Below are 22,136 nucleotides of genomic sequence, written 5' to 3'. Positions count from 1 at the left end.
AGGGTCCCCAAAGCCCCCATCCCTACAAGATCTTACACACAAATATTCCATCACCAGCCACTCAATCTCTTGCTCAGCTCTATCCGGTCTCCTCATTCTTAGGAAGGCTGAAGATTAGAGCTGGAGCTTTCGTTTCCCCTTGCTTAACTTCTGTGGTTAAAAAAAGTACATACTTTTAAGAACTGAATGCAGACTTACTGTGCTGTCCCAACCAAGCTCTATTGAATTCAATAGGACTTGCTCCCAGGTAAGTGAGACTAGGCTTGCAGCCTTAATCATGCTAAGAGTAGACCCCCTGAAAACCACGAGTCTACTCTAAGTGTGACTTACCGTAAGTATGAATCCAATCCATTAAAAAGGGTTGTCCAGGGTGTTTGGCCTAGTGTAACATTCTGAAATGTTTGCTCGGTTATCACCATGTTAACTTTTGACATGTAAAGTTGCCATACAAGGTTATTTTTTTAATCACCCCAGGTTCGTGAATTAAGTATTTTTAATCCGTCATCCATATCAGAGAAGAGGCAGTATTTACAATGGGCAGGATCCAAATCAAAATGAAGCACCTTTAAGGCTACAATCCTATGCACACTTATTCAGAGGGACTTGCTTCAAAGGAAATGCATATTATGGAGTGGCGAAGGTATCAGCTGGTGGGGGGGGGACTGTGAGGTGGGGGCCTCCAAGTGCCCACATGCTCAACCTATGGGAAGTTTGGATCCAGACTTTTTGGAGTGGGCCTATTGTTTAATTCACCTGTTTCTGCACTTGGATGGAATCCCTTGTGGATTGCATGCTACGGTCAGGCACAATGTCTGTTGTTGTAGTTGTTTTAAAAAGTGAAAATTGTAGCCAAGTATAGCCCATAAATGTTTTTAAAGCAGCAAAGTGCGTTGGTTTAAAAAAAAGAAGAAGAGGGAGATGCATTTGTGATAATGTCTTTTACAGTGCCAAACATATGAACAGTATTGTTTTGAAGGAAGTTAAGACTTTTTTTACTGTATTACTGAACAAATATTGTTTTTAAATGTTAGATTTTGAATAATTTTGTATTGTAAACTTGTTTTGTGACATGGTGCTTTTTCATACTGGAATTACTGATTGCACCTGACGATAATTACTCTGTTTTCTTATATGAATACATAACCTCAAACAAATCTTTATGAAAACCAATGTATGGCTGAGACCTGAGGTTTGCAAATATAAAGTCCTCCATAAAGCCCCTAAATGTTATTGCCTCTAATAAATATTCTGCTGCAGCCAGGCTTTCTGGAACGTTCCACTGCATTTCTCTGGGGGAGGGAGGAGACAGGCAAAGAATATACAGTAGTAACCACTGTGAGGAAACGGCTTCATAATTCCCATGATTCTGACCCTGCCAATGCCAGTGAAGCACCCTCTTTTTGGAGGATATAATAATAATAATAATAATAATAATAATAATAATAATAATATATTTGTACCCCATCCGACTGGGTTGCCCCAATCACTCTGGACGGCTTCCAACAAATATAAAAGCATATCAAAACATCAAACATTAAAAGTCGAAGTTATTTATCTCCTTGACATGTGATGGGAGGGCATTCCACAGGGCGGGTGCCACTACCGAGAAGGCCCTCTGCCTGGTTCCCTGTAACCTCACTTCTCGCAGTGAGGGAACTGCCAGAAGGCCCTCGGCACTGGACCTCAGTGTCTGGGCTGAATGATGGGGGTGGAGATGCTCCTTCAGGCACACTGGACAGAGACCGTTTAGGGCTTTAAAGGTCAGCACCAACGTTTATTGATTTATTAATTCATTAACATTTTTATCCCACCCTTCCTCCAAAGAACTCAGGGCAGCTGGCATGGTTCTTACCTCTACCTCTTAAAAATAGAATAAAATCCTTTCAACAACCCTGTGACGTAGGTTAGGAAGAGAGAGAGGAGGGCTGGCTCAATATCACCCATATGAGCAGGTTCAAATCCAGGTCATCTGTAGAAATTTCAGTACTGTGCCAATATGAAATTGCTGATTTGCTCCGCAAGGGGAAAAGGAGAAATGGGAGTTGAATGTGAGAACTCACTTACATGCCTCCTCCTTGCTTTTGCTGCCTCTTCAAGCACAAGAAGAGTGAGAAGACAAGGAGAAGGTACAGCGACCTCTCTTTCCACGTAGTGGTGCAAACATTAACTAATGTGAAGCACTTGCTTGATACAAAGTCATGAATGGACATTTTCTCTCGCCTCCAATCTTCCACTCCAGCACCTATACTCAGGGGTGTGGGTGTGTATTCCGTGGGTGTGTGGATGTGTGCGCACACACACAAACGAACGGGTGATCTTAACTTTTGTGTTTTTTTCAGGACCAAACATGTCCAAGGCTAGACCAACATGCCCCCCAACCCTGTACTGGAGGATTAGCTTTCATTTACTTAATAAAGGACCATATGGCAAATTCAGTAAGTTCCCCATCTCAAAAGTGCAAGCCCATTCAAGCAAATTTCAGTCAATATTCAAAATGGTTCAGTGTGGAGCCGAATAATCTATCAAACACCAGTAGAAAAGGAAGAAAAGAAAAGGTGGTTATATCTTACGAATATTTATTTCTTTCCCTCTTAAAAATGTACAAAAAATAAAATAAACCTGTATGTTTATAGATTTCCCTCTCCCATTTACAAAAAAAACTATTAAGTTACACAAACTAGTTTTCTTAGAATAAAATAGCGCACAGTGTTTATACATGGAGCTTTCTAGCTTTCCAGCTATGGGAACTACGCACAGATTATTATTTTTTTGGCACAAACAAATCCTCCTGTTTGCATCATGTCACCCTAATCTGGGAGAAACATTGAGGGGAGGCAGGGGAGGGGAATGGTTACAAGAAAAACAAACATTTTATATGGCTGCACACTCTTAAAAACTTTAAACAAGTCTATTCATTTCCAGTTCTGCATGATGATGCTGATTGAATCCATAACAGCAGCTTTTTCAGTTTCCTCTCTAATAATAATAAAAACTCAAGCAGCTATGTTAATTTTGCAACTTTCCAACTGGTCTGCAGAGATCAGAACAACAGGACCAAGTGCTGGGGGAAATGGCTTAATTCATAAATCACATGTTTCTGTGTACATATCCAAGTCATTTATGTTTAGGAACAGACATTTGTTAGCAACAATGAAAGATGGTAAAAGCTCCCTCTTCTTTTATGCCCATCAAAAGTAAAACATGATTTATTTTTTTAAAAAAATGGTAGGCTAGGTAGACTCTATGTGATTTATTTAAAATGTGTGTATAGGAAGAGGACGGAAGCAGGCCTTATTACCCTAGTAATTGTCGTAGCCATGTCAATATTAGTAATGTATCAGTGGATGGACAAGCAGAACATCTACATATAGTTGCAGCCTGTGATAGTCAGAGTGTTATCACTCTGCAATTCTTTTACAAATGCAGAAAATTATTATAGGGCTAGGACTTTCCTTTCATCTCTTAAAACAAACAAGTAAGTAAGTTTCTAGCCCTTATTGACTAGAAAGGCAAAGCTTTTTTAAAGAGGGCTAAACTCATTAAATACAATATTTCTCTGCACCTTCTCTGGATAGATAAAGCCCCAGTCTCAAAAGATAGGCACAGTAGAGCTTTATTTCAGAAGATAGCAGTAAGGGTGATTTTTGTTATGTGGCGTTCTTCAAACTTTTCACCTTTAGAAATACACTTTCTAAAATGTCTGGCATGCCAAGGTACTCATGAACATTTACCCCTCAACACCAGTAAATGGTTCTGAGGCCAGTGATCTGAGAGCGAACCCTTGAGCACACCTGATATTCCTCTAAGGCTACCCATTGTTTGAGAAGACCAGTAATGGAAGGAAAGCCACTGAAAACGGCCCTTGGGGACTGCTTGAAGATACCCAAGCTTCTAAGGGATCCCATTGGCTCCCCAAAACAAAATCTGAAAGCCCACTTTTAGATTATTTTGGAATACTCATTATGCTTAAGTGCTAAATAAACCACAGAACAGAAGGGGTAAGTTATCATTTCTTTCTGGGTTGCATGGCAACGCCATGGTTACGTAGAACATTGGGAGCTGTGCCTTTGCCAGCCACCAAGAGATGTTCAACAGGTGCAATTTTACCTATCACCTCACTCCATGATGGGCATAAAGAAGAAGAAGAAGAAGAAGAATGCAATTCTTGATTTTCACCCTGCCAGGCAGTTTGGCAGTGAATTATCAGTTTGCTGTAAAAATGGCTCTGTAAGCTCAATTGATTCTGAAGCAATGCTAAATCAGCATGTTATTCACTTCAGATATATCAGTCAGCATGGCTTCACATGACTACAAGGGACATACATGCTTATGCAAGTATACACAAATAAAGAGGGTGTTTATTCTCTCATGCATTTTGCATACCGTGCAGATTTAGGACAACTGTTCTGGCTCCTCTCCCTCTTTAAGAATCAATATTGGTAGAACTCAGAAATGCAATATTGTGACCAAAATGAATTGACCTTAAAACCATTGAACAAAACAGTTTGTTTGTTTTTTTAAAAAAAATGCATGCATCTCATAATGCGATGTTTGGCATTTTTCCTGTAACATTTGAAACTTTGAAGAAATAGAAAAGGACTAAGCTGCTAAAAGAGCATTGGCAGAAGCAAACACTCCTGAAATTTAGGTCAAGTTAATTTACATACCAGAAACCTTTTAAGAAACATTCATCTCCACAACACCATTTTGCTGTAGTCTTACTTGAGCAAGGAACCTCACTCTTTGAAGCTCTGACTGTCCCAATCAAAGAAGTGCTTGAACTTCCATATTTGCTTCCCAAAGTTAATAAACGAATTACAGGGGCTTCATTTCAGATTACTATTTCATAATCTCAGGGTTGCTATAAAGACGCCTTAAACAGAGTCAGGCCACATCCAGCTGCTCAGTATCTACAGTTCCTCAACCTCAGGCCCCCAGATGTTGTTGGATTGCAAGTGCTATTATTCCTAGCTGGTTGAAGAAGGCTGACCAACACTGGCTGGCAGCAACTCTCCAGGGTTTCAGTAAGAAGCACTGCTGGAAATAGTGGCAATCAATTCTTTGACCTTATGCAAGCAAACCACATTTTGCTACCAAGCTCTGGCCATTCCCAGCAGCCCCGTTGATGGAAGTGCAATGAAAAAAATGTCTACTACATACCGATTAAGACAGGCTGAGTAATATGATCATATAACAAAGTCTACAGAGTCAGGACTTAATATGTACATTCAGACCAAAGTCAAGGGAGGCGTATGTACATTTTTACATTTACACTCTAGCGAGACCCATCAGCGGGCACAAGGACGTTCAACAAAATGAGCAGAGGATCCATTCATCCAAGAAATTTATTCCATTCCTGCCACAACTCCTGGGAAGTTGAATGGGCAAGGGAATGGCAACCAGGGATGAGGTGGGTTGGGGGAGTGTCAGAAGGGCAGGGAAAGAAGACAGCAAAGAGTAAAGGAGCTGAACAAGGGGAAGGGAAGCTGAGGTGAGTCACCAGGGCATGGGAGCATAGGCTGCATCCTTTTTCAACTGCACCAAAACTCCCCTGCCTGTTTGGATTCCTGGGATTGTAGGGATGTAGTTCCCTAGAGTGGCTCTTCTGGGGATGGGAGGGATACAAAGATACCTCTTCAGGCACATGTCACCCATTCCCATCATGACCAGAGGTGTCCAGATTCCCTTTCTTGGCACCATTCACGCAGTGCACATGCATGCGGATTGCACCCCCAGATCTGTGCCTGAAATTTGTACATTGTGCAAATGGGGATATTGGCTATTCATTGATTTCATTTAAGAAATAAAAGGTAAACCAGCAAGCACCTGCTCAGCTGGTCTCGAAGGGTGTTTGCTGAACCAAATCCACCCACCTATTAAGGGGGGGGAAGACGATGGCTGTCTTCAAATACCTGAAGGGCTGTGATGAAGAAGAGGGAGCAGAGTTGAACTCTGTTGCTGCTCCGGACGGCAGGATTAGGAGCAACGGGTGGGAATTGTTGGGAACTGGATTTCAGCTGAACATTCGAAGAAGCTTCCTAATAGGAGAAGCTGCAGAGCAGGCTGCCTCAGGAAGTGGTGGGTTCTCCTTTGCTGGAGGATAGAAGCAAAGACGTCCATCTGTTGCAGATGTCGCAGTTGCACCTTGCAAGCTGCCCGCAGATCCTGCAGTGAGCAACAGGCTGGACTCGATGACCTCCAGCTCTACGGTTTCATGTTTTTCTGACTTGCTATAAATAATAGTAATAAAAAGACCTTCTGGCTCAGTTTAGGCTTGGCTCCAGTTTGCCAGAGGCTCCCAAGGAAGAGGTGAGCTGAATGGAGATATATCTTCTGAAAGCTCAATGTCAGAATCGGAAGCAGGCAATGGAGGGAGGAGAGTGTTGGTGGTATTGGCACTGTCTCAGTTCTTGCTGCATGCAGAAAATGGAGGGTCTCATCCAACAAGGATGCAGAAGACCAAAGGATGAAATCCAAGGGTGCAAAGAAAGTTTAAATATTTCAGAAACCGGAAGACAAATAATTTGGAAATTGGAAGACAATGCAGTGTCCTTGCACAGAAATGGGCACAGGAGGGTGAACGAGAACCACAAGCTTGTGGTGCAAATGTCAGATGTGCCACTGGAAGGAGAATTTTAACGTTCTAATACGGATGCTGCAGAAGCCACTCAAGAAAAGGTATGGAAACATCACTGAATAGATAATGGCAGAATCTCTCTCCTCAGCGAGAGTCGCCTGACAGCTTCTAATCCCAGGATTAGAAACAAGAGTGGCAGTAAACACATCCACACAGGTAGGAAAAATATATTATTACATATTATAAACATTATATACAAAGGTTAAAAACGGATGGTGCTTTACTTACAAATGGCATGCCATCCAAGTCCCTTACTAACAGTCCTCAATTGCCCTGTGCTGGGAAGGATATGGCTAACCTACACATTTGTTTGCTGGTAGTTTTGTACCAGTGAACATGATCGGCCACTTTCCTTGCCATGGATTAGAAGATCAAATCTTCAAGCAATTTATTCTTGAAAGGTTCAATTTTAACTATTAAGTCCCAGGCGAACTAATGCAATTCCACAATTTCATTTTCTTCCACATTAACTCTTTTTTTAAAAAAAGTCGCCGTTTCTCCCTTGCGGTGGGCGAGAGGCGATGTCCGTGGTCTGCTGACTATGTACAGAGTGCAGCGTGAGGAGCAATAAATAAGGAACTTTGTAGAGGTATGTTAGTTCATCTTGAACGGAGTGGTCAATGACAACTGGGCTTTGTTTCCTCGCTTCCAGTGGAGTTTTGTAACAGCCTCTCTTCTTGGCATCCGTGAGCCATCAGGGCTTTAGAAGAATGGTCCCCTTCCTTAAGGTGAGGGTGAAATGCTATGACTTCACTAGGCTGCGTTCTGATCTAGGCTAGATTTCCGTCAACGTGACCTTGTAGCCTTCCCCCAGGCTCTCCATGTTGAGGATGAACGTGTCTTCATTGGAATAATGTTCAATGATGTTATCATCCATATTTACCAAAATCCTGGAATCAGAAAGGAATGTCAGTAAAATCTCCCTCGTTTCAGATATCAGGATGGATTCAGATAGTGAATCTGCTATGAGTTAAGGGATGTGTCTGTCTGTCTGTCTGTGTATTTACCATTTGTGTGAACGCTTTGACACAAGCCATAGCACAGCTCATTGTCTCCTGGAGTTCCAGCGAACTTTTAAGTGTCAGTGAACAAAGTAGTACTTCTTTTTGAGTAAATATGCATATTCTAAAGTTAGACATAAAGTCGCAGTTGGAAGGGGCCACGAAAGTCATCTAGCCCCAACCATTGCAATGCAGGAATCTTTCACCCAACATGGGGCTTGAACCCACAACCCTGGGATTAAGAGCCTCGTGCTCTACCAACTGATCTATCCAGCCTCATTGCAAAATCTCCAGATAAATCCAAACCAATGTAACCTCACTGAAACATCACAATTCAACCACATGACTTGAGGAGTCTGGGGAAGGGTCTGTGAGTTGCTCAGAGCTGGGGTCTCCTCTTGTTACCTAGGACAGAATCTAGGGCAGCTGAGGTCTCAAGACACTGTTAAAAAAAAAGTGACTCAGAGCTGAGGTGAGATTTAGTTTCCCTTACTTACCCCTTTTTGCTCTTCTTGTACAGCTTTGTAATCTTTTCAGCTGGAAGACCGTATTTCTCAGAAATCTGAATTTAAAAGAAGAAAGGGCTATTATTAAAAGCAGAAACCGGTATCACCAGCTTCAATTAAAGAGTGTAGAGTGTGTGTGTGTGTGTGTGTGTGTGTGTGTGTGTGTGTGTCTTAAAAGCACCCAACTTCTCAGCATTTCTAAGAATCGGGCTTAATGACCTGAAGAAATGTAAGAAATGTAGAGCTTGCTGCCATTTTGAAAAACCTTTGCACCTACAGTGTAAAAATGCATTATATTAGGAGAAGTGCACATTAGTCAAAACTGCAGACAGAATTGTGTTAGGAAAAATTCACAGTACAATGCTGAAGAATGTTCATGACGATTAAAAAAAAAAAACACAACCATGTGCAGTTGGATGCCTAAATGCGGAGAACTGAATTTAAGATTGGAAAAATGAGAAGCCGAGACAACCAAAATTGACAGATCCTTCCATCGCTACTCATAGCACATCCAAAAGCAGTCTTGCACAACCCCCACTAAACTTCCTCCAAAAGTCATTTCCAAAAGTGCTTCTCTCTTTGAAGATGCAAACATCTCATTAGTGTTCACATCACACCTTTCCTTGTGACTCAGCCTCAGGGGAAATAAAGACATCTTAGCCCATCCAAAGACACTCACAAGGCACTTGGCAACCAGCTGACCAGTAAGTCACCATAATTTACAAGGTCTTGATGGGGAGATCCAAACAGCAGAAGTCTTTACAAAGCAAAGCAGGAGGCTTTGGGTATGAAAAGGACTGGCTGAATAACTGGTATTTCAATCAGCTCTGAACAGAGAACATCCAATAGGTTTTACTGATATTTCTGAAGAAGAAGCGCTGCTGGGAAATTAGTTGAAAATAAGGACTCAAGTCACCACCTAGTCACCTGATGGCAATTTCCAGTTACCAATTGCAACAAGGCAATATTTTAAAAGCAATACTAAAAATACCCAGTTGTAGTCACTGGGTGGCTCTTCCCTGTTTAGGTAAGTTTTTAATGTTGAATGTTTTATTGTGTTTTTAATATCCTGTTGGAAGCTGCTCAGAGTGGCTGGGGAGGCACAGCCAGATGGGCAGGGTATAAGTAATAAATTATTATTATTATTATTATTATTATTATTATTATTATTAATTATTATTATTGCCAGTTACCTTCTAGCGATGCAATCTTATATATGTCTGCTCAGAAGTATGTCAGATAAGTATGTCAAAACAAAATAACAAATAAAAAAATTCCTTCCAGTAGCACCTTAGAGACCAACTAAGTTTGTTCTTGGTATGAGCTTTCGTGTGCATGCACACTAAGTGGTGTAGAAATCACTTGATCCTTCCGATACCCCCTTGAGTATGTACCAACATCATTTTATACACCTCTAGAACATTTAAGTTCACAGTCAGGGCATTTAAAAGAGTACAGTGGACCCTCAGGTTACGTTACCTTTGGGTAACGTAATCTTCAGGTTGCAAATAAGGCAAACCGGGAAGTGGGTTTGCTGCTCATGCGTGCACAGAAACGGTCCTCTAGTTACGAAATCTTTAGGATATGGCCAGGCCTCCGAAACGGATCCCGTTTGTAACCGGAGGTACCACTGTACTGGAACGGGGCAGCTGAGAATCAGAATTGATAAACAAATCTGATTGCAATTTTTCAGGTCATGGATCAGGGTTAGAGGAAGTTCTGTCCCAACAAAAGTTACATGAGGCACGGCTGATCCCGACTTGTTAAAAATGCTTTATTCCTCAAAAACAATGTGTTATGTACAGCAGCCATGCTCTTGGTCCTTCTAAGATGTTTGACGAAGCAGGATGTTGTCACTGAGAGCTCATGTTAAACAGTTGCTCTCTAAGGTGCCATAGAACTTTCTTGTCACCAGAAGAAGCATAATTGCAAAGATAAACTGCCTGCTCTTCTGGGAAATAATAGCAAATGGCAGAAGAATGAAGCAAATTCCAAATATGAGAAAATATGATCCAGAATCATGGAAAAGAGGCCACAGATCAGCTAGCAATAAACAAGGAAAAAATGTGCAACTTGTAAACAATGGAACTTCCTTTTAATATGTTATGCTCTTGCTGGGATGAAAGCTTTTGAAAACAACGTTGCTAAAATGAGGCACACGGCACTGCCAAACACAAGTGTGTGTGCTTCTATGTGAACGGCAACATATTTTTCACGCATTACACTTCCAAGGTATTTTTCACTATCTTGCCAAGGGCAAAATCATGCCTGGGTTAATACACAATGAAGAGTGAGGGAAGTCAGAGTGGCTCCAGTACAAATGTTTGCAGTAGCAGAGCATGGGAGTGTAAGTGAGAAACCTTGGCTCTTTCCATAAGGGTTCATATTCAAAACCTCTCCTGTGAGAGATTTCTGTTTTCTAAACTTCACCATGTCCCTTTGTGGCAGGCAAGCACATGCACAGGTACCCTGATCAAGCAGGAAGAATCCATGCACTCACTGCCCTTCTGGATAAGGCTGCTTGCACATGTAAAATAGTGATGTGCAGAAATTTCCTAATCTGGTTTGTCCTGACCCTATACCAGGGGTCCTTGAAGGGGCAGGGCTGGCTACACTATTGTCTGTGGGGATCTCTCTCCACCCCACAGCCAGCATATTGTTGGCCAAGGGTGCAGGGTCTCCTTATAGCACTCTCCTCATATCTACAAATTTGGAGATGCACCCTACTTTTTGATTAGAGTCCCCACGGCAACATTCATAAAAGGCAACACTTCCCACAAAACCATATGCTTTGAAATTTGAAACTATCATAAGGAAAGGTATTTGAGGTGGAGGAGGAAACAGGAGAGCAGAACTTTAAAATCCTGATGCTCCCTGCCCACAGCTGACCTGGTAAGGAACAGGACAGTCTGAGTGAACCAGCAGCAGGCATGGTGATGGGGCCTGTTTTTCCATGGATCTCCTCCTTATTCCAGCGTGAATGTCTTTTAAGATTTTAGATGTGAATGGGGAACCAATGGGTATTGACTGGGCACATATTTTTACAGGGAGAAGGGAACCAACAAATATACATGATAGAATTGACAGTTCAGCTGAAGAATGGGAACCACGTTATCTCTGAAGCCAGGGGAGATTTGCCAGTACAAAGAAACTGAAGATTGGGCTGGCTGCTCTTAGAACTAGTCTATCTTCTCTAGCATATGCTGGCTTGTGAACAGCTATGGAGATGAAAAGAAACCTCGATGTCAGAATTTAAGGTGCTAGGAACACACACACACTAGCATGCTCACAAATTGCACCCATTTTCTACAAACGCATTGCAAGCGACCACATCCACAGAGTCTTGCAAAGGCGCAATGCATCACGGGGACAACATCCACGTGGTACTTTTGGCCTTTGAAAACTTCAGAGTGCTTTTGTTCGAGAGTCCCTGGAGCTTCCCTTGGTAGTTCTACATTCTCCTTCTTGTGATTCGATCTCTCTGTTGGCTCCGTCTCATTGGATTACAAGCCCTCATGCCTCAGTGGGCCTGTGCGGGCAGGGAGGTGACAGCTTAGGTGCTCTGGTGTTCCACTATAACGAAACAGCATGGTAAGGTGGGTCCATGTTGTTTTCCCCGAGGCTGAGAGATAAGAGGCTTGCCAGGGTGAGATTTAAACCAGGACCTTGTACTTTACAGCTCAATCTCTCTATGCTGCATTAGCGCCAGTACAATATTCTAGGTGCGTCTGTGAGCTAAGGTGGCATGGGTGCAATCTCTTGGTCACTACCCTGCACTACAAGCTTTTCCAAAAGAAGGACTTGCATGCCCTAGGGCAGTGTTTTTCAACCTTTTTTGGGCAAAGGCACACTTGTTTCTTTAAAAAAATCACGAGGCACACCACCATTAGAAAATGTTAAAAAAATTAACTCTGTGCCTATATTGACTATATATAAAGTAATTTTTCAATTTTTCCCATGGCACACCAGGCAACATCTCGCGGCACACTAATGTGCCACGGAACAGTGGTTGAAAAACACTGCCCTAGGGTGCTAATGTATACCACAGGACCCAGAGTCCAAATTTGCGATGAATTCTGGATAAAGTATTCTTTTCAAATTCTCTTTTACAGACCTCCTTTTTTCCAAAATGAGATCATTTACCTTCGCTGAAAACAGAAGCAACTGCAGCGCAACATGGTCTGGGCCCTGCTCAACTGCCAGGACAAACATTCCCATGACCTGCACTGCACAATGGAGTCCCAAGGGCAGCTCTTTACTAGCCCGTGTAAATGAATGGATTCCAGGCCGGAAATGCCCCCCCCCCGGACCCCCACTCCTGACGGCTACCGGCATTTGGAGGAAAGAAGGTGGTGGCCGCCCACCTTTGACTTTTTTTCTTTCAGTGCTGGGCCCTTAAAAAAAAAAAAGAAGATTTTGCAGGAGAACATAGGAAGAGCCTGCCAGATCGGAAAGACTGTGCATCTGGTCCAGCATCCTGTTCTTACCGTGGTCAAACAGATACCTATGAGAAGCCTGAAAGCAGGACCTGGGGGCAACAGCGCTCTCCCCACTTGTGAGTCCTGGCAGCTGGCATTCAGCACACCACCACCTCCCAAAGTGCCTTCCTTCTTTCCTTGACTCTGGGAAGCCTAAACCTTTGCAGTGAGGATTTTGCAAAGAGCTGCGATGTGACCCTGTACGCCAACGAGAGGGAAACTGAGACCCTCCAGGTGCTGCTGGACTCCCAACTCCCATCAGCCCCAGATAGTGTGGCCAATGTTCAAGGACGATAGGAGTTGTAGTCATTTTAAATGTGTTGCCTTTTAAAAATGTGTTGGGGAGGGAGAATTATTGGTTTGTTCTTGTTTTTATTTTTATTATGTATTTTGTGCATTCTTATTGTGCTTTTATGTTGCGAACCACCCTGAGACCTTTAAGTGTAGGGTGCCATTTAATAATAATAATAATAATAATAATAATAATAATAATAATAATAATAATCCAGAAATACCCAGCAGGCCACAAGTTCCCCATCCCAAGGATTCCTTGTTAGCATCCAAGCTCTCCCTCTTCACACACAAATACCCTTCTCTCATAAAGATGTCGTTTTGCTTGTCAACATCTTCAGCACAGTTTTGCACAAATATAAAATGCAAAATTGTTTTCCTTTCTAGAAGGAAGTTAAAGCAGAGTGCATGCTGTTGTTGTTGTTTTCCAACTGCCTACGATAAATGAAATTGAGATGACAGATACTTACCGCTTCCATTAGTCCCTTTACAGTGGGCGATTTTAACATCAAAGCATCAAACACTTCGTCAGCCTCTTTCCTCACGTAAAGCAGCACTGAAAGGACGAGAAGCAAACTTTTGGAATAGACACAGAACATTCCCACAAGCAAACTGCTCCCTCTTGGACAGAAAACTCTTCCTCTCAAACCAATGACAAGTGAAAAAGGCCAGAGACTCGTGTTAAAAATAAAACTATCCCATGTCACAGAGCAGGAGGCGCATGTGCAGATTTCAAAATATCCAGAGGAAAATAATGTGTTCTTTCCACAAACTGCGCCACACCCCCCCACACACAGGAAGCAGCTGTAAACAGTCACACCCATTTTCCATTTCAGTTGGGTGATAGGCAGAGATTATGCGAAATATGCTGACCAGTAAGTGGAACTAATTTCCTTGTCACGCTAAGCAACCCCACAAGCAAAATAGCTATTCTCATCAAAAGTCGGAATTTCCTGGAATTCAAATGGTGGGTTCAGCTGTTGGCAGAACCAGAATTTTGGAGTTGGAAGGAGGTCTTTCAGTCTCTCGCTTAATGGAGGAATCAGTGTGGTGTAGTGGTTAAGAGCGGTAGACTCGTAATCTGGTGAACTGGGTTCGTGTCTCCGCTCCTCCACATGCAGCTGCTGGGTGACCTTGGGCTAGTCACACTTCTTTGAAGTCTCTCAGCCTCACTCACCTCACAGAGTGTTTGTTGTGGGGGAGGAAGGGAAAGGAGAATGTTAGCTGCTTTGAGACTCCTTCGGGTAGTGATAAAGCGGGATATCAAATCCAAACTCCTCTTCTTCTTCTTCTTCTTCTTCTTCTTCTTCTTCTTCTTCTTCTTCTTCTTCTAAGTGCAGCATCCCTGACAGCTGTCTGTTTAGCTCTTTCTTTGAAGGACAGCCCACCTTCCTCCAAGGCAGTCCGCTCCACAGTTGAACAGTGCAAACAATTAGGAAATTTCTGTAACGTTTAGCCCTTGCTATTTCCACACATTAATTCTTATACTGCCTGTCCTCTGGGAAACACAGGAGAAGTCTGCTCAGTCTTTTATTTAACAGCCCCTCAGGCACTCAAAGACAGCTATCACATCTCTCCATAATCTTATCTAGCTCTTTCAACTGTTCCTCATAGGACTTCATTTCTAGACCCCCTCACCCTCCTCTCATGTGAGGGAAGACACGGGTCTTCCACGTAGAGGTGGACACCCCCTTCACTACTTCCTTTGTGATGCTCAAAGAGCAGCGCCAGCAAATAGCACAGGTGCAACATGTAGTTTTAGGTGCAAGCATGTGCATGCTGGTGCAGCTGGTCTAGAGGTAAAATGCATGACCAGTCAACCGCCTTATGCAATGCTGGACTTCAGAAGGGGGTCCAATGTTTCCGGTGTTACGATTGTCAGAGCGGAGCCTGCTTGGTAGCTCCATCACCCTCAGAGCTCCAGGGTATGGCAGCACAGGATATGGCATTTTATGTGGCAGCCCATAAGCTGCCTCTCCATAGATCTGCACCTGTCACCTTCATTGTGCAGTTTTTGCCGCATGTGCCTCTTTATTCTGGCCTTTGTTGTTGATCATGTTGGCACCCGTCTGTCTTGGGAGACAATAAAGGAGTGCGCCTTTGCGGGTGAAGTCAAACCGTTGGAGAGTTATGCCTGCTGTGGCTGTAGACCCTGATATGGGAGAGACATTTTTTTGTTGCAGTTGGGGCAGATGAAGGCATCTGGTTGTTGTGATGCTGCAGGTGCACCATGGCATTCCTCCCAGCGGCCATTTCTTCTCTGGTCAGTACTGTGGATGCACAACCTGGCTGTCCATCTCCAGGCACTGTGGTTGTCTGCAAGGGATTCCCACACAGTGGGGTTCATGTTGTCAGCCTTCATATCACATTTGCAGGCATCTTTGTAACTCATGAGTTGGTCTGCCAACAGGCCTGGTGCCTGAAGCCAGCGCCTCGTAGACCATGTCTTTGGGGATCCTGCCATCTTCCATTGTGTGCACATGACCAAGCCAGTGTAGATGTTGCTGAGACTTCAGCATAATTCAGAACCATATTTCCATTCTGATTTTTTTCCTTCCCTCTGCCCAATTACTTTCAAATAAATTCTGACTTAGGGAAAACTGAGAATAAACTGGTACCTCTTTTCGTTCCTTCTTCTTTTATTTGCTTCAGCGGTGGTGAGCTGAAGTCTTCTTCTACTGGCCGGAATATCCTTTTAGCCAAGATGCTACTGTAGGGGGAGAAAAATAAGAAAGATGTACCAGATTTATAGTAGGGGGGGGATGTTACCCATAACTTGTCCTCCTAATTGTAGCAGGGAGGCTGTGCTACATTGTGGTTGCACTGGCCAAGACTTTTGACAGGCCTAATCTAAAAAGCAAGGTTACAGTTTAATTTCATGACTGTGCATTATACTGATTGACTACTACAGCTAACAGTCTTATGCATTTCTGTCATGTACTAAATACAAGAAGCTGCATGTATTCTACAAACAGAAACCAGTACCCTAAGAATCTAAGCATGCACAACTTGTTTCTAGCAATTAAGGATCACAAAAAATAGCAAATAAAATAAGCATATATATATACAATATGTCTTAATTTTCATATAGTGTAAACAGATCACAAAGTTCAGCTTTCTGAACAACAGAATTTGGGTTACACTTTGCAAAAAATAATAATATGCTTTTTTTTAAAGCACACACAGCCTTGAAATAAATGCCAAGACTATTGGTATATGAAAACACACAACTATGTGTATGATTAAAAGGACAACAATTTGCTTCTAGCACAAGGCAACAGAAATTGGAACAAAGTAAAGAAATCTGCCTCTGCTGTGACAAACGTTAAAACATTGGAATTTAAACTGCATCGGAACTTCAGTACTTGATTATTACTACTATTATTTTGTCAAGGGGGTTGAAATCCTGCCTGAAAAATTTACAAGACAAAAAAATGACTTACCCTTCTCGCTCATCATCTGTGTTATAGTAAGCCTGTAAGAGCAGACAAAGAACAGATTCAGTAATTTCACCAGGTGTTGCTATAAAGGTAAAGGGACCCCTGACCATCAGGTCCAGTCGTGTCCGACTGGGGTTGCGGCGCTCATCTCGCTTTACTGGCTGAGGGAGCCGGTGTACAGCTTCTGGGTCATGTGGCCAGCATGACAAAGCTGCTTCTGGCGAACGAGAGCAGCGCACAGAAACGCCGTTTACCTTCCCGCTGGAGCGGTCCCTATTTATCTACTTGCACTCTGACATGCTTTCGAACTGCTAGGTGGGCAGGAGCTGGGAGCGAGCAACGGGAGCTCACCCCGTGGCAGGGATTCGAACCACCGACCTTCTGATCAGCAAGCCCTAGGCTCTGTGGTTTAACCCACAGCGCCACCTGGGTCCCTTAGGTGTTGCTATACAGAAGCGCTAATGGAGAGACAGAGCGGTTGCATACAGACCATTCAGATGGTTAGTACAGTTAGACTATTGCTCTATCCAGTTTGGTATTGCCTGCGTCAAGGATAAGAAACTGTTTTTTTGCCCAAAGTCCACATTCCCTCACAGGCAACTTCCCAGAAGCCTTGTACCAGTGGTGTGGCAGGGCCTGATGTGTAAGTGGATGGAGCAAATGGACTGTGACTCTTACGTTTGTGCAAAAAATACATTCCAGCCTTAGATCATGCATATTTCTCCATCTTCCCTCCACACCAGCAAGAATCACTATTCCAACCAGGCCTAAGCATTCAAGCTATGTGTGTGTGGGCCTAGGGAAGAATCTGTGGCCTGGGATCAAACAGAGAGGGCCTCTGGTTGTCCACCCCTGGTCTACATTGACTAGCAGTGGTCCTCTGGAACTTGAGACAAGAATCGTTTCAAGATGCCAGAGATTAAATACAGTATGTCCATTTCTGTTACTCCCAGTTATTTTTCCAGACTTCAATTCATCCTATTTCTCCATCTGTTTGTGATTATTATTATTATTATTTTTTAAAAAACCATGAAAATTCACACACATTTTTGGTATACAATTGTGCCTAACTTACATTTTGGCAAATTGTTTGCTCTAGCACCTTGCTTTTTTGTACATTGTTTGCACCTATATACACATCTTTATATACACTTTCCCCTAGTTCAACGGATAACTGGGCTCTGATTCATATATTGTTCTGGGAAGTGCCAATATGGTAGGTCCATATTAAAATGCAAAGGATTTCTCCCCTGTCCCTAAGCTCTTCCACTAAGGTATGCCATATAACCCAAGAAAGTCAGATAGAAGCTTATACAAGGTTTTTTTTTATCATGCAGTTATAAATCTTTACATCATAAAGTTATATACAGTGTTTCTTAGGTTATAACATAATTCTGGCTGAAAAGGTTGCAATGCAAATATATTTTCCCACTGCACAGAGATATATGTATAGTGTATCATGCAGCCATAAATCGTTTCATCGGAAAGCTATATGCAATCTTTCTTAGGTTAAAGCATGATTTTGGCTGAAACTCTGCTGACATCTTCTACTGCATTTAGTCTCTCTCTGTGCAGGAAAAATATTTTTAGCTGACAGCTATTAGCACAGGGTCTAGGGTGCTAACACCCTCTAAATGATGGCTGATTAAAAGAAATTAATGGTAAACTCCCACCCCTGTCAATTTAAGCTTCGTTATGCTGAGCATTCTAGGCAGATCTGATAGCTCTGTTCATCATGTTGTCTGCCTTAATATTATTTAGACTCTGAGAGATATGAACAGAGTGCGATTAAACAGAGGGGGGGGAGAACTATGGAAGTAAATTCTGTTTTCCCTAGGACAGACATCACACTGAGTTCTTTTTTAATATATTTTAATATTTGTTGGAAGCCACCCAGAGTGGCTTGGGGGACCTAGCCAGATGGGCGGGGTATAATAATAATAATAATAATAATAATAATAATAATACAGTTTATGTATTCAGCATTATTTTAATTATTCTCTCTTCCTAGATACATTGGCTCAGCCCATCTGTTATACTTGGTCCGGGGGGGGGGGGAGATTACAATCCAACCAGTCAGGTTTCCCACCCCTGATTTACACAAAGAAGAAGGGAGCACATGAGTGGCTTTTGATCGTGTAAAGTTAGACAATTTTTTATGATTACTATTTTATTTCTTGCACAAATCAAAATAAATAGATCTTATTCACTGTTAACAGGCTATTAAGAACCATTCATTTCAACTGCGCTGAGCAGTGACAGAGCAGATGATCTGTACTACTGGTAGGCAAGCTAAGGCCCGGGGGCCGGATCAGGCCCAATCGCCTTCTAAATCTGGCCTGCGGATGGTCCAGGAATCAGCATGTTTTTACATGAGTAGAATGAATCCTCTTATTTAAAATGCATCTCTGGGTTATTTGTGGGGCATAGGAATTCATTCTCCCCCCACCCAAACAAAAATAAAGTCTGGCCCCCCACAAAGTTTGAGGGACAGTGGACCAGCCCCCTGCTGAAAAAGTTTGCTGTAGAAAGTCTGTAGAAAGAATGTCTCTGGTTCAATCTTTGGCATCCTTAATATGATCAGGTAGCAGGCGATGGTACCCATGGAAAGGCCCTGCCAGTCAGAGCAAATAATAGTGGACAATGGAGACCTACTCTCAGGCGGCTTCCTAACTCTCAAACTGAAATCAACAAAATACAAAAAGGGGTCTGGATCATGCACATTCGGTTCTGAACTTCTGATAGCAAAGGTAGAGAACCTATAGCATCCAGATGTTGTTGGATTGTAGGTCCCACCAGTCCCAGTCAGCATGGTCAATGTTCAGACATGATGGGAGCTGCAGTCTAACAATGTCTGGAGGACCACAGGATCCCCGTCCCTGTTCCACAGCATCTCAGCGTTGCGGATGTGAAAATATATCCTCCTCTGGGAGCATGGACCAAAAAGCCCACTAGGATTTTATGCAGTTCCTGTAAAGAATCGGGCAGTTGCGCCTTCCCTAATTCCTTACCTGCCCAGTTCTTTGCAGGTTCCCGAAATGAACGTCTGGTATGAAGAGAACCGGCTGCGAGTCCAGGTCTGCCATGGTTTTGAAGTAGGTGATGTCGCTCTTCTTCTGGAGTGGGACGGTGCTCAGTTTCCCTTCAGCTGTTCATGAGAGATGGGAGGAAAAGTTAATGAGTGGGGCAACCTGGGAAGTACAACTGAGCGCAATGCACACCAGACTACAGTCCTGGTGCTTTGGACTACAACTCCCAGAAGCCCCTGGCTGCGTAGCCATGGAAGTTGCAGCCCCAAACACTTGGAGGGAACCAGTCTGGCCAAGGCTGAATGAAGGGTATATCTCCCTCACCGTTACTACACGGAGGTTGCGACAGCTGGCCTTTTGCTTTCTTCCTATTTTGCTTCCTTTCTTCATCCCGGATTTTCCTCTCGGCTCCCTGTCGTGAGAAACACAGATATTGATGAGTCTACTGTGCATTGCGCCTCCCTCCAACAGGGATAACTGGCTCACTGCTGTTACAGCCGGCCCAATTCATTCATCCCATTATTCCTATGCCCAAGGCAGCTCACAATATCAGAAAGGCACCATACGCGCCACGATCTAAAATAATCAAAATGAACAAAGGCCACAGCACATCTGAAAAAGGACAGTTAAAACACTTATGACTAAGAGGACAACTGAATGGAGGTGGATTATACAACACAGCTCTGTAGAAAAGGTCGTTAGCAAAAGGCAGTTTGAAAACCGATTTAACAATCCAGAACATGGAGGCCATTCACATCTATCAAGGGTAGGAGAATTCCAGAGACCTGGATTGCCCCCCACCCACTGTGGGAGGAATTAAATTTAGGTTTCTGCAATTAAAGCCCATTGAAACTCCCACTTCTTTAAAAATCCACCTTCTGTGGTAAGGAAACTGATAGTATAATGTGGGATAAGAATAAACTGACATCCCTCCTCTGCTCTCCTCCAAACCTTGTTTCGTTGCTCCTTCATTCCACATCCCCCCCTCCGAGTCTTACTTTTTTCAGTCCAACTTAGCAATGCTTTTGGCTACATCTCCTCCAGGCCCTTCCGATTTCCCCGATCAAGTGGATCAATTTTCTATTTAGAAAACCATCCAGAGCATGGCAGAACTAAACACCAACTCGCAAGCATCAAGGTTCATAGCCACCTTATTTTGCAGCCGACACACAGCGAAGCAAGTATATAAGGGAAATAAATGAAACGAGGCACATAAATTTGCAGAGAGGCAATGCTGGCGCACTATCAGATTATGCCCGCTGTCCTGAGGCACCCGCTGGGGTTGTCTGCATCCAGCCCTTAATCTCCTTCCCCCAAGAGGCACAGGACGAATGTATGAATACCAGCAACAAAAATAGTCAGAGCTATAAGGAGGACAATTAAGGGAGCCTGCAAACGAGTCCATCCAAGCTCACAAACAAATATTTTAAAATGCAGACCTGTCCCGTGGGATTTAAACACTCTCTCTATTGACCTGCTGAGCCATTCTGCAGCCGCTACTCTACAATAATGTAAATACATAACGAAGGAATTCCATGCTGCTATGTGTACAACAAGGAGCTGAGCATTTAGCTGGCAATTTAACTATAACTCAATGAAGAAACAGAAATATAACTTGTTCCATACATTAAAAGCTTCAGAAAGTTACTCGATGGGGCTAACTAATACATCTAAGACATGGGTGGGGAACCTTTGGCCAACAGGTCTAACCAGGCCTGCCAGGCCTCCCCATTTGGCCCAGATACAATTTTGGCCTAGTCACAACTAACCGCTCTACCTACACCTGTGGGAAGAAGGGGGTGGCATGGCTGAAAGGGGTTTGCAGGCACTACCAATCAGCTGCTCAGTGGTGCCAGTTCAAAGAGACAGCACATTGAAAGGGGTCTCTGAAGACCTGACATCAGCTGAATCAAAGACCATTGGCAGACAGGTGCAGAAACAGGGAAAATCCAGGAAAAAGAATAATATGAGCTGATAGAACAGGATAAAAGGAAGGGAGGAAAGGGGCAAAGCCAAATATCAACAAAATGGAAAACAACACTACTGAATAAATGTAAATTAGACAAAAAGAGCTATAATTTCCTCATTACTTAATTCAACACTTAACCTATAGCCCATTATTTAACCCAAAGCAATTAATATCTCCTCCCTCCTAGTATGACTTTGGCTTCAACCAACCCTGTTGAAGATGAATGGCCAAACAACATGTCTTTTTAAAGGGCCAGGTTGGGGGGGGGGGAGCATGCTGAACCTGGCCGCTTTTAGTTTGAAGAAAAGCACTCTGTGATACCCAGTCTGTAATATATTCTTAGTTGGATCGGGGCCTCATACCAATTTCCTACTGTCAGGCTGCTATATGACCTCAATGGTCTGTGTGTAGTAAACAGCACCTTGGGGGGCAAATAACAACTGGGGGGGGGGGAATATGTTTCCTCAGAAAACAGTTTACAGTCAACAGAGGGCCAACACAGCCCAGGCTGGTCTCTCCGTGTTCCTACTCTAGTCTGCAATATAATTAAGGATTAACATAGGCAGAAGTCTCCATAGGTCTAGACTGTGGCAGGAGACGGGAGGAAGGTTTCAGGTGTGTGCTAGGTAACCCCTGGACAGTTAAGTCCAGTCAAAGGCAACTATGGGGTTGTGGCGCTCATCTTGCTTTCAGGCCAAGGAAGCTGGCATTTGTCCACATACAGCTTTCTGGGCCATGTGGCCAGCATGACTAAACTGCTTCTGGCGCAATGGAACACTGTGACG

General features: G+C 43.2%; 1 protein-coding gene across 3 annotated transcripts in view; it reads right to left on the bottom strand.

Annotated features, from left to right (window-relative positions):
* Positions 1-3,524: 3,524 nt before the first annotated feature.
* GRHL2 (grainyhead like transcription factor 2) overlaps positions 3,525-22,136 on the bottom strand; it is a 72,573-nt gene continuing 53,961 nt past the window's right edge. For all 3 annotated transcript variants that reach the window (XM_033155683.1, XM_033155681.1, XM_033155682.1), the window contains exons 10-16: positions 19,707-19,794; positions 19,365-19,501; positions 16,357-16,388; positions 15,532-15,623; positions 13,384-13,469; positions 8,136-8,200; positions 3,525-7,527 (exon numbers count right to left, since the gene is read on the bottom strand). In XM_033155683.1, coding sequence (XP_033011574.1) covers positions 7,413-7,527; positions 8,136-8,200; positions 13,384-13,469; positions 15,532-15,623; positions 16,357-16,388; positions 19,365-19,501; positions 19,707-19,794 — 615 coding nt within the window. In that variant the 3' untranslated portion in view covers positions 3,525-7,412. The remainder of the gene's footprint in view (positions 7,528-8,135; positions 8,201-13,383; positions 13,470-15,531; positions 15,624-16,356; positions 16,389-19,364; positions 19,502-19,706; positions 19,795-22,136) is intronic.

The sequence above is a fragment of the Lacerta agilis genome, chromosome 7, assembly GCF_009819535.1.
Source record: "Lacerta agilis isolate rLacAgi1 chromosome 7, rLacAgi1.pri, whole genome shotgun sequence".
NCBI lineage: Eukaryota > Metazoa > Chordata > Lepidosauria > Squamata > Lacertidae > Lacerta > Lacerta agilis.
This window is presented reverse-complemented; position numbering and strand designations above follow the sequence as displayed.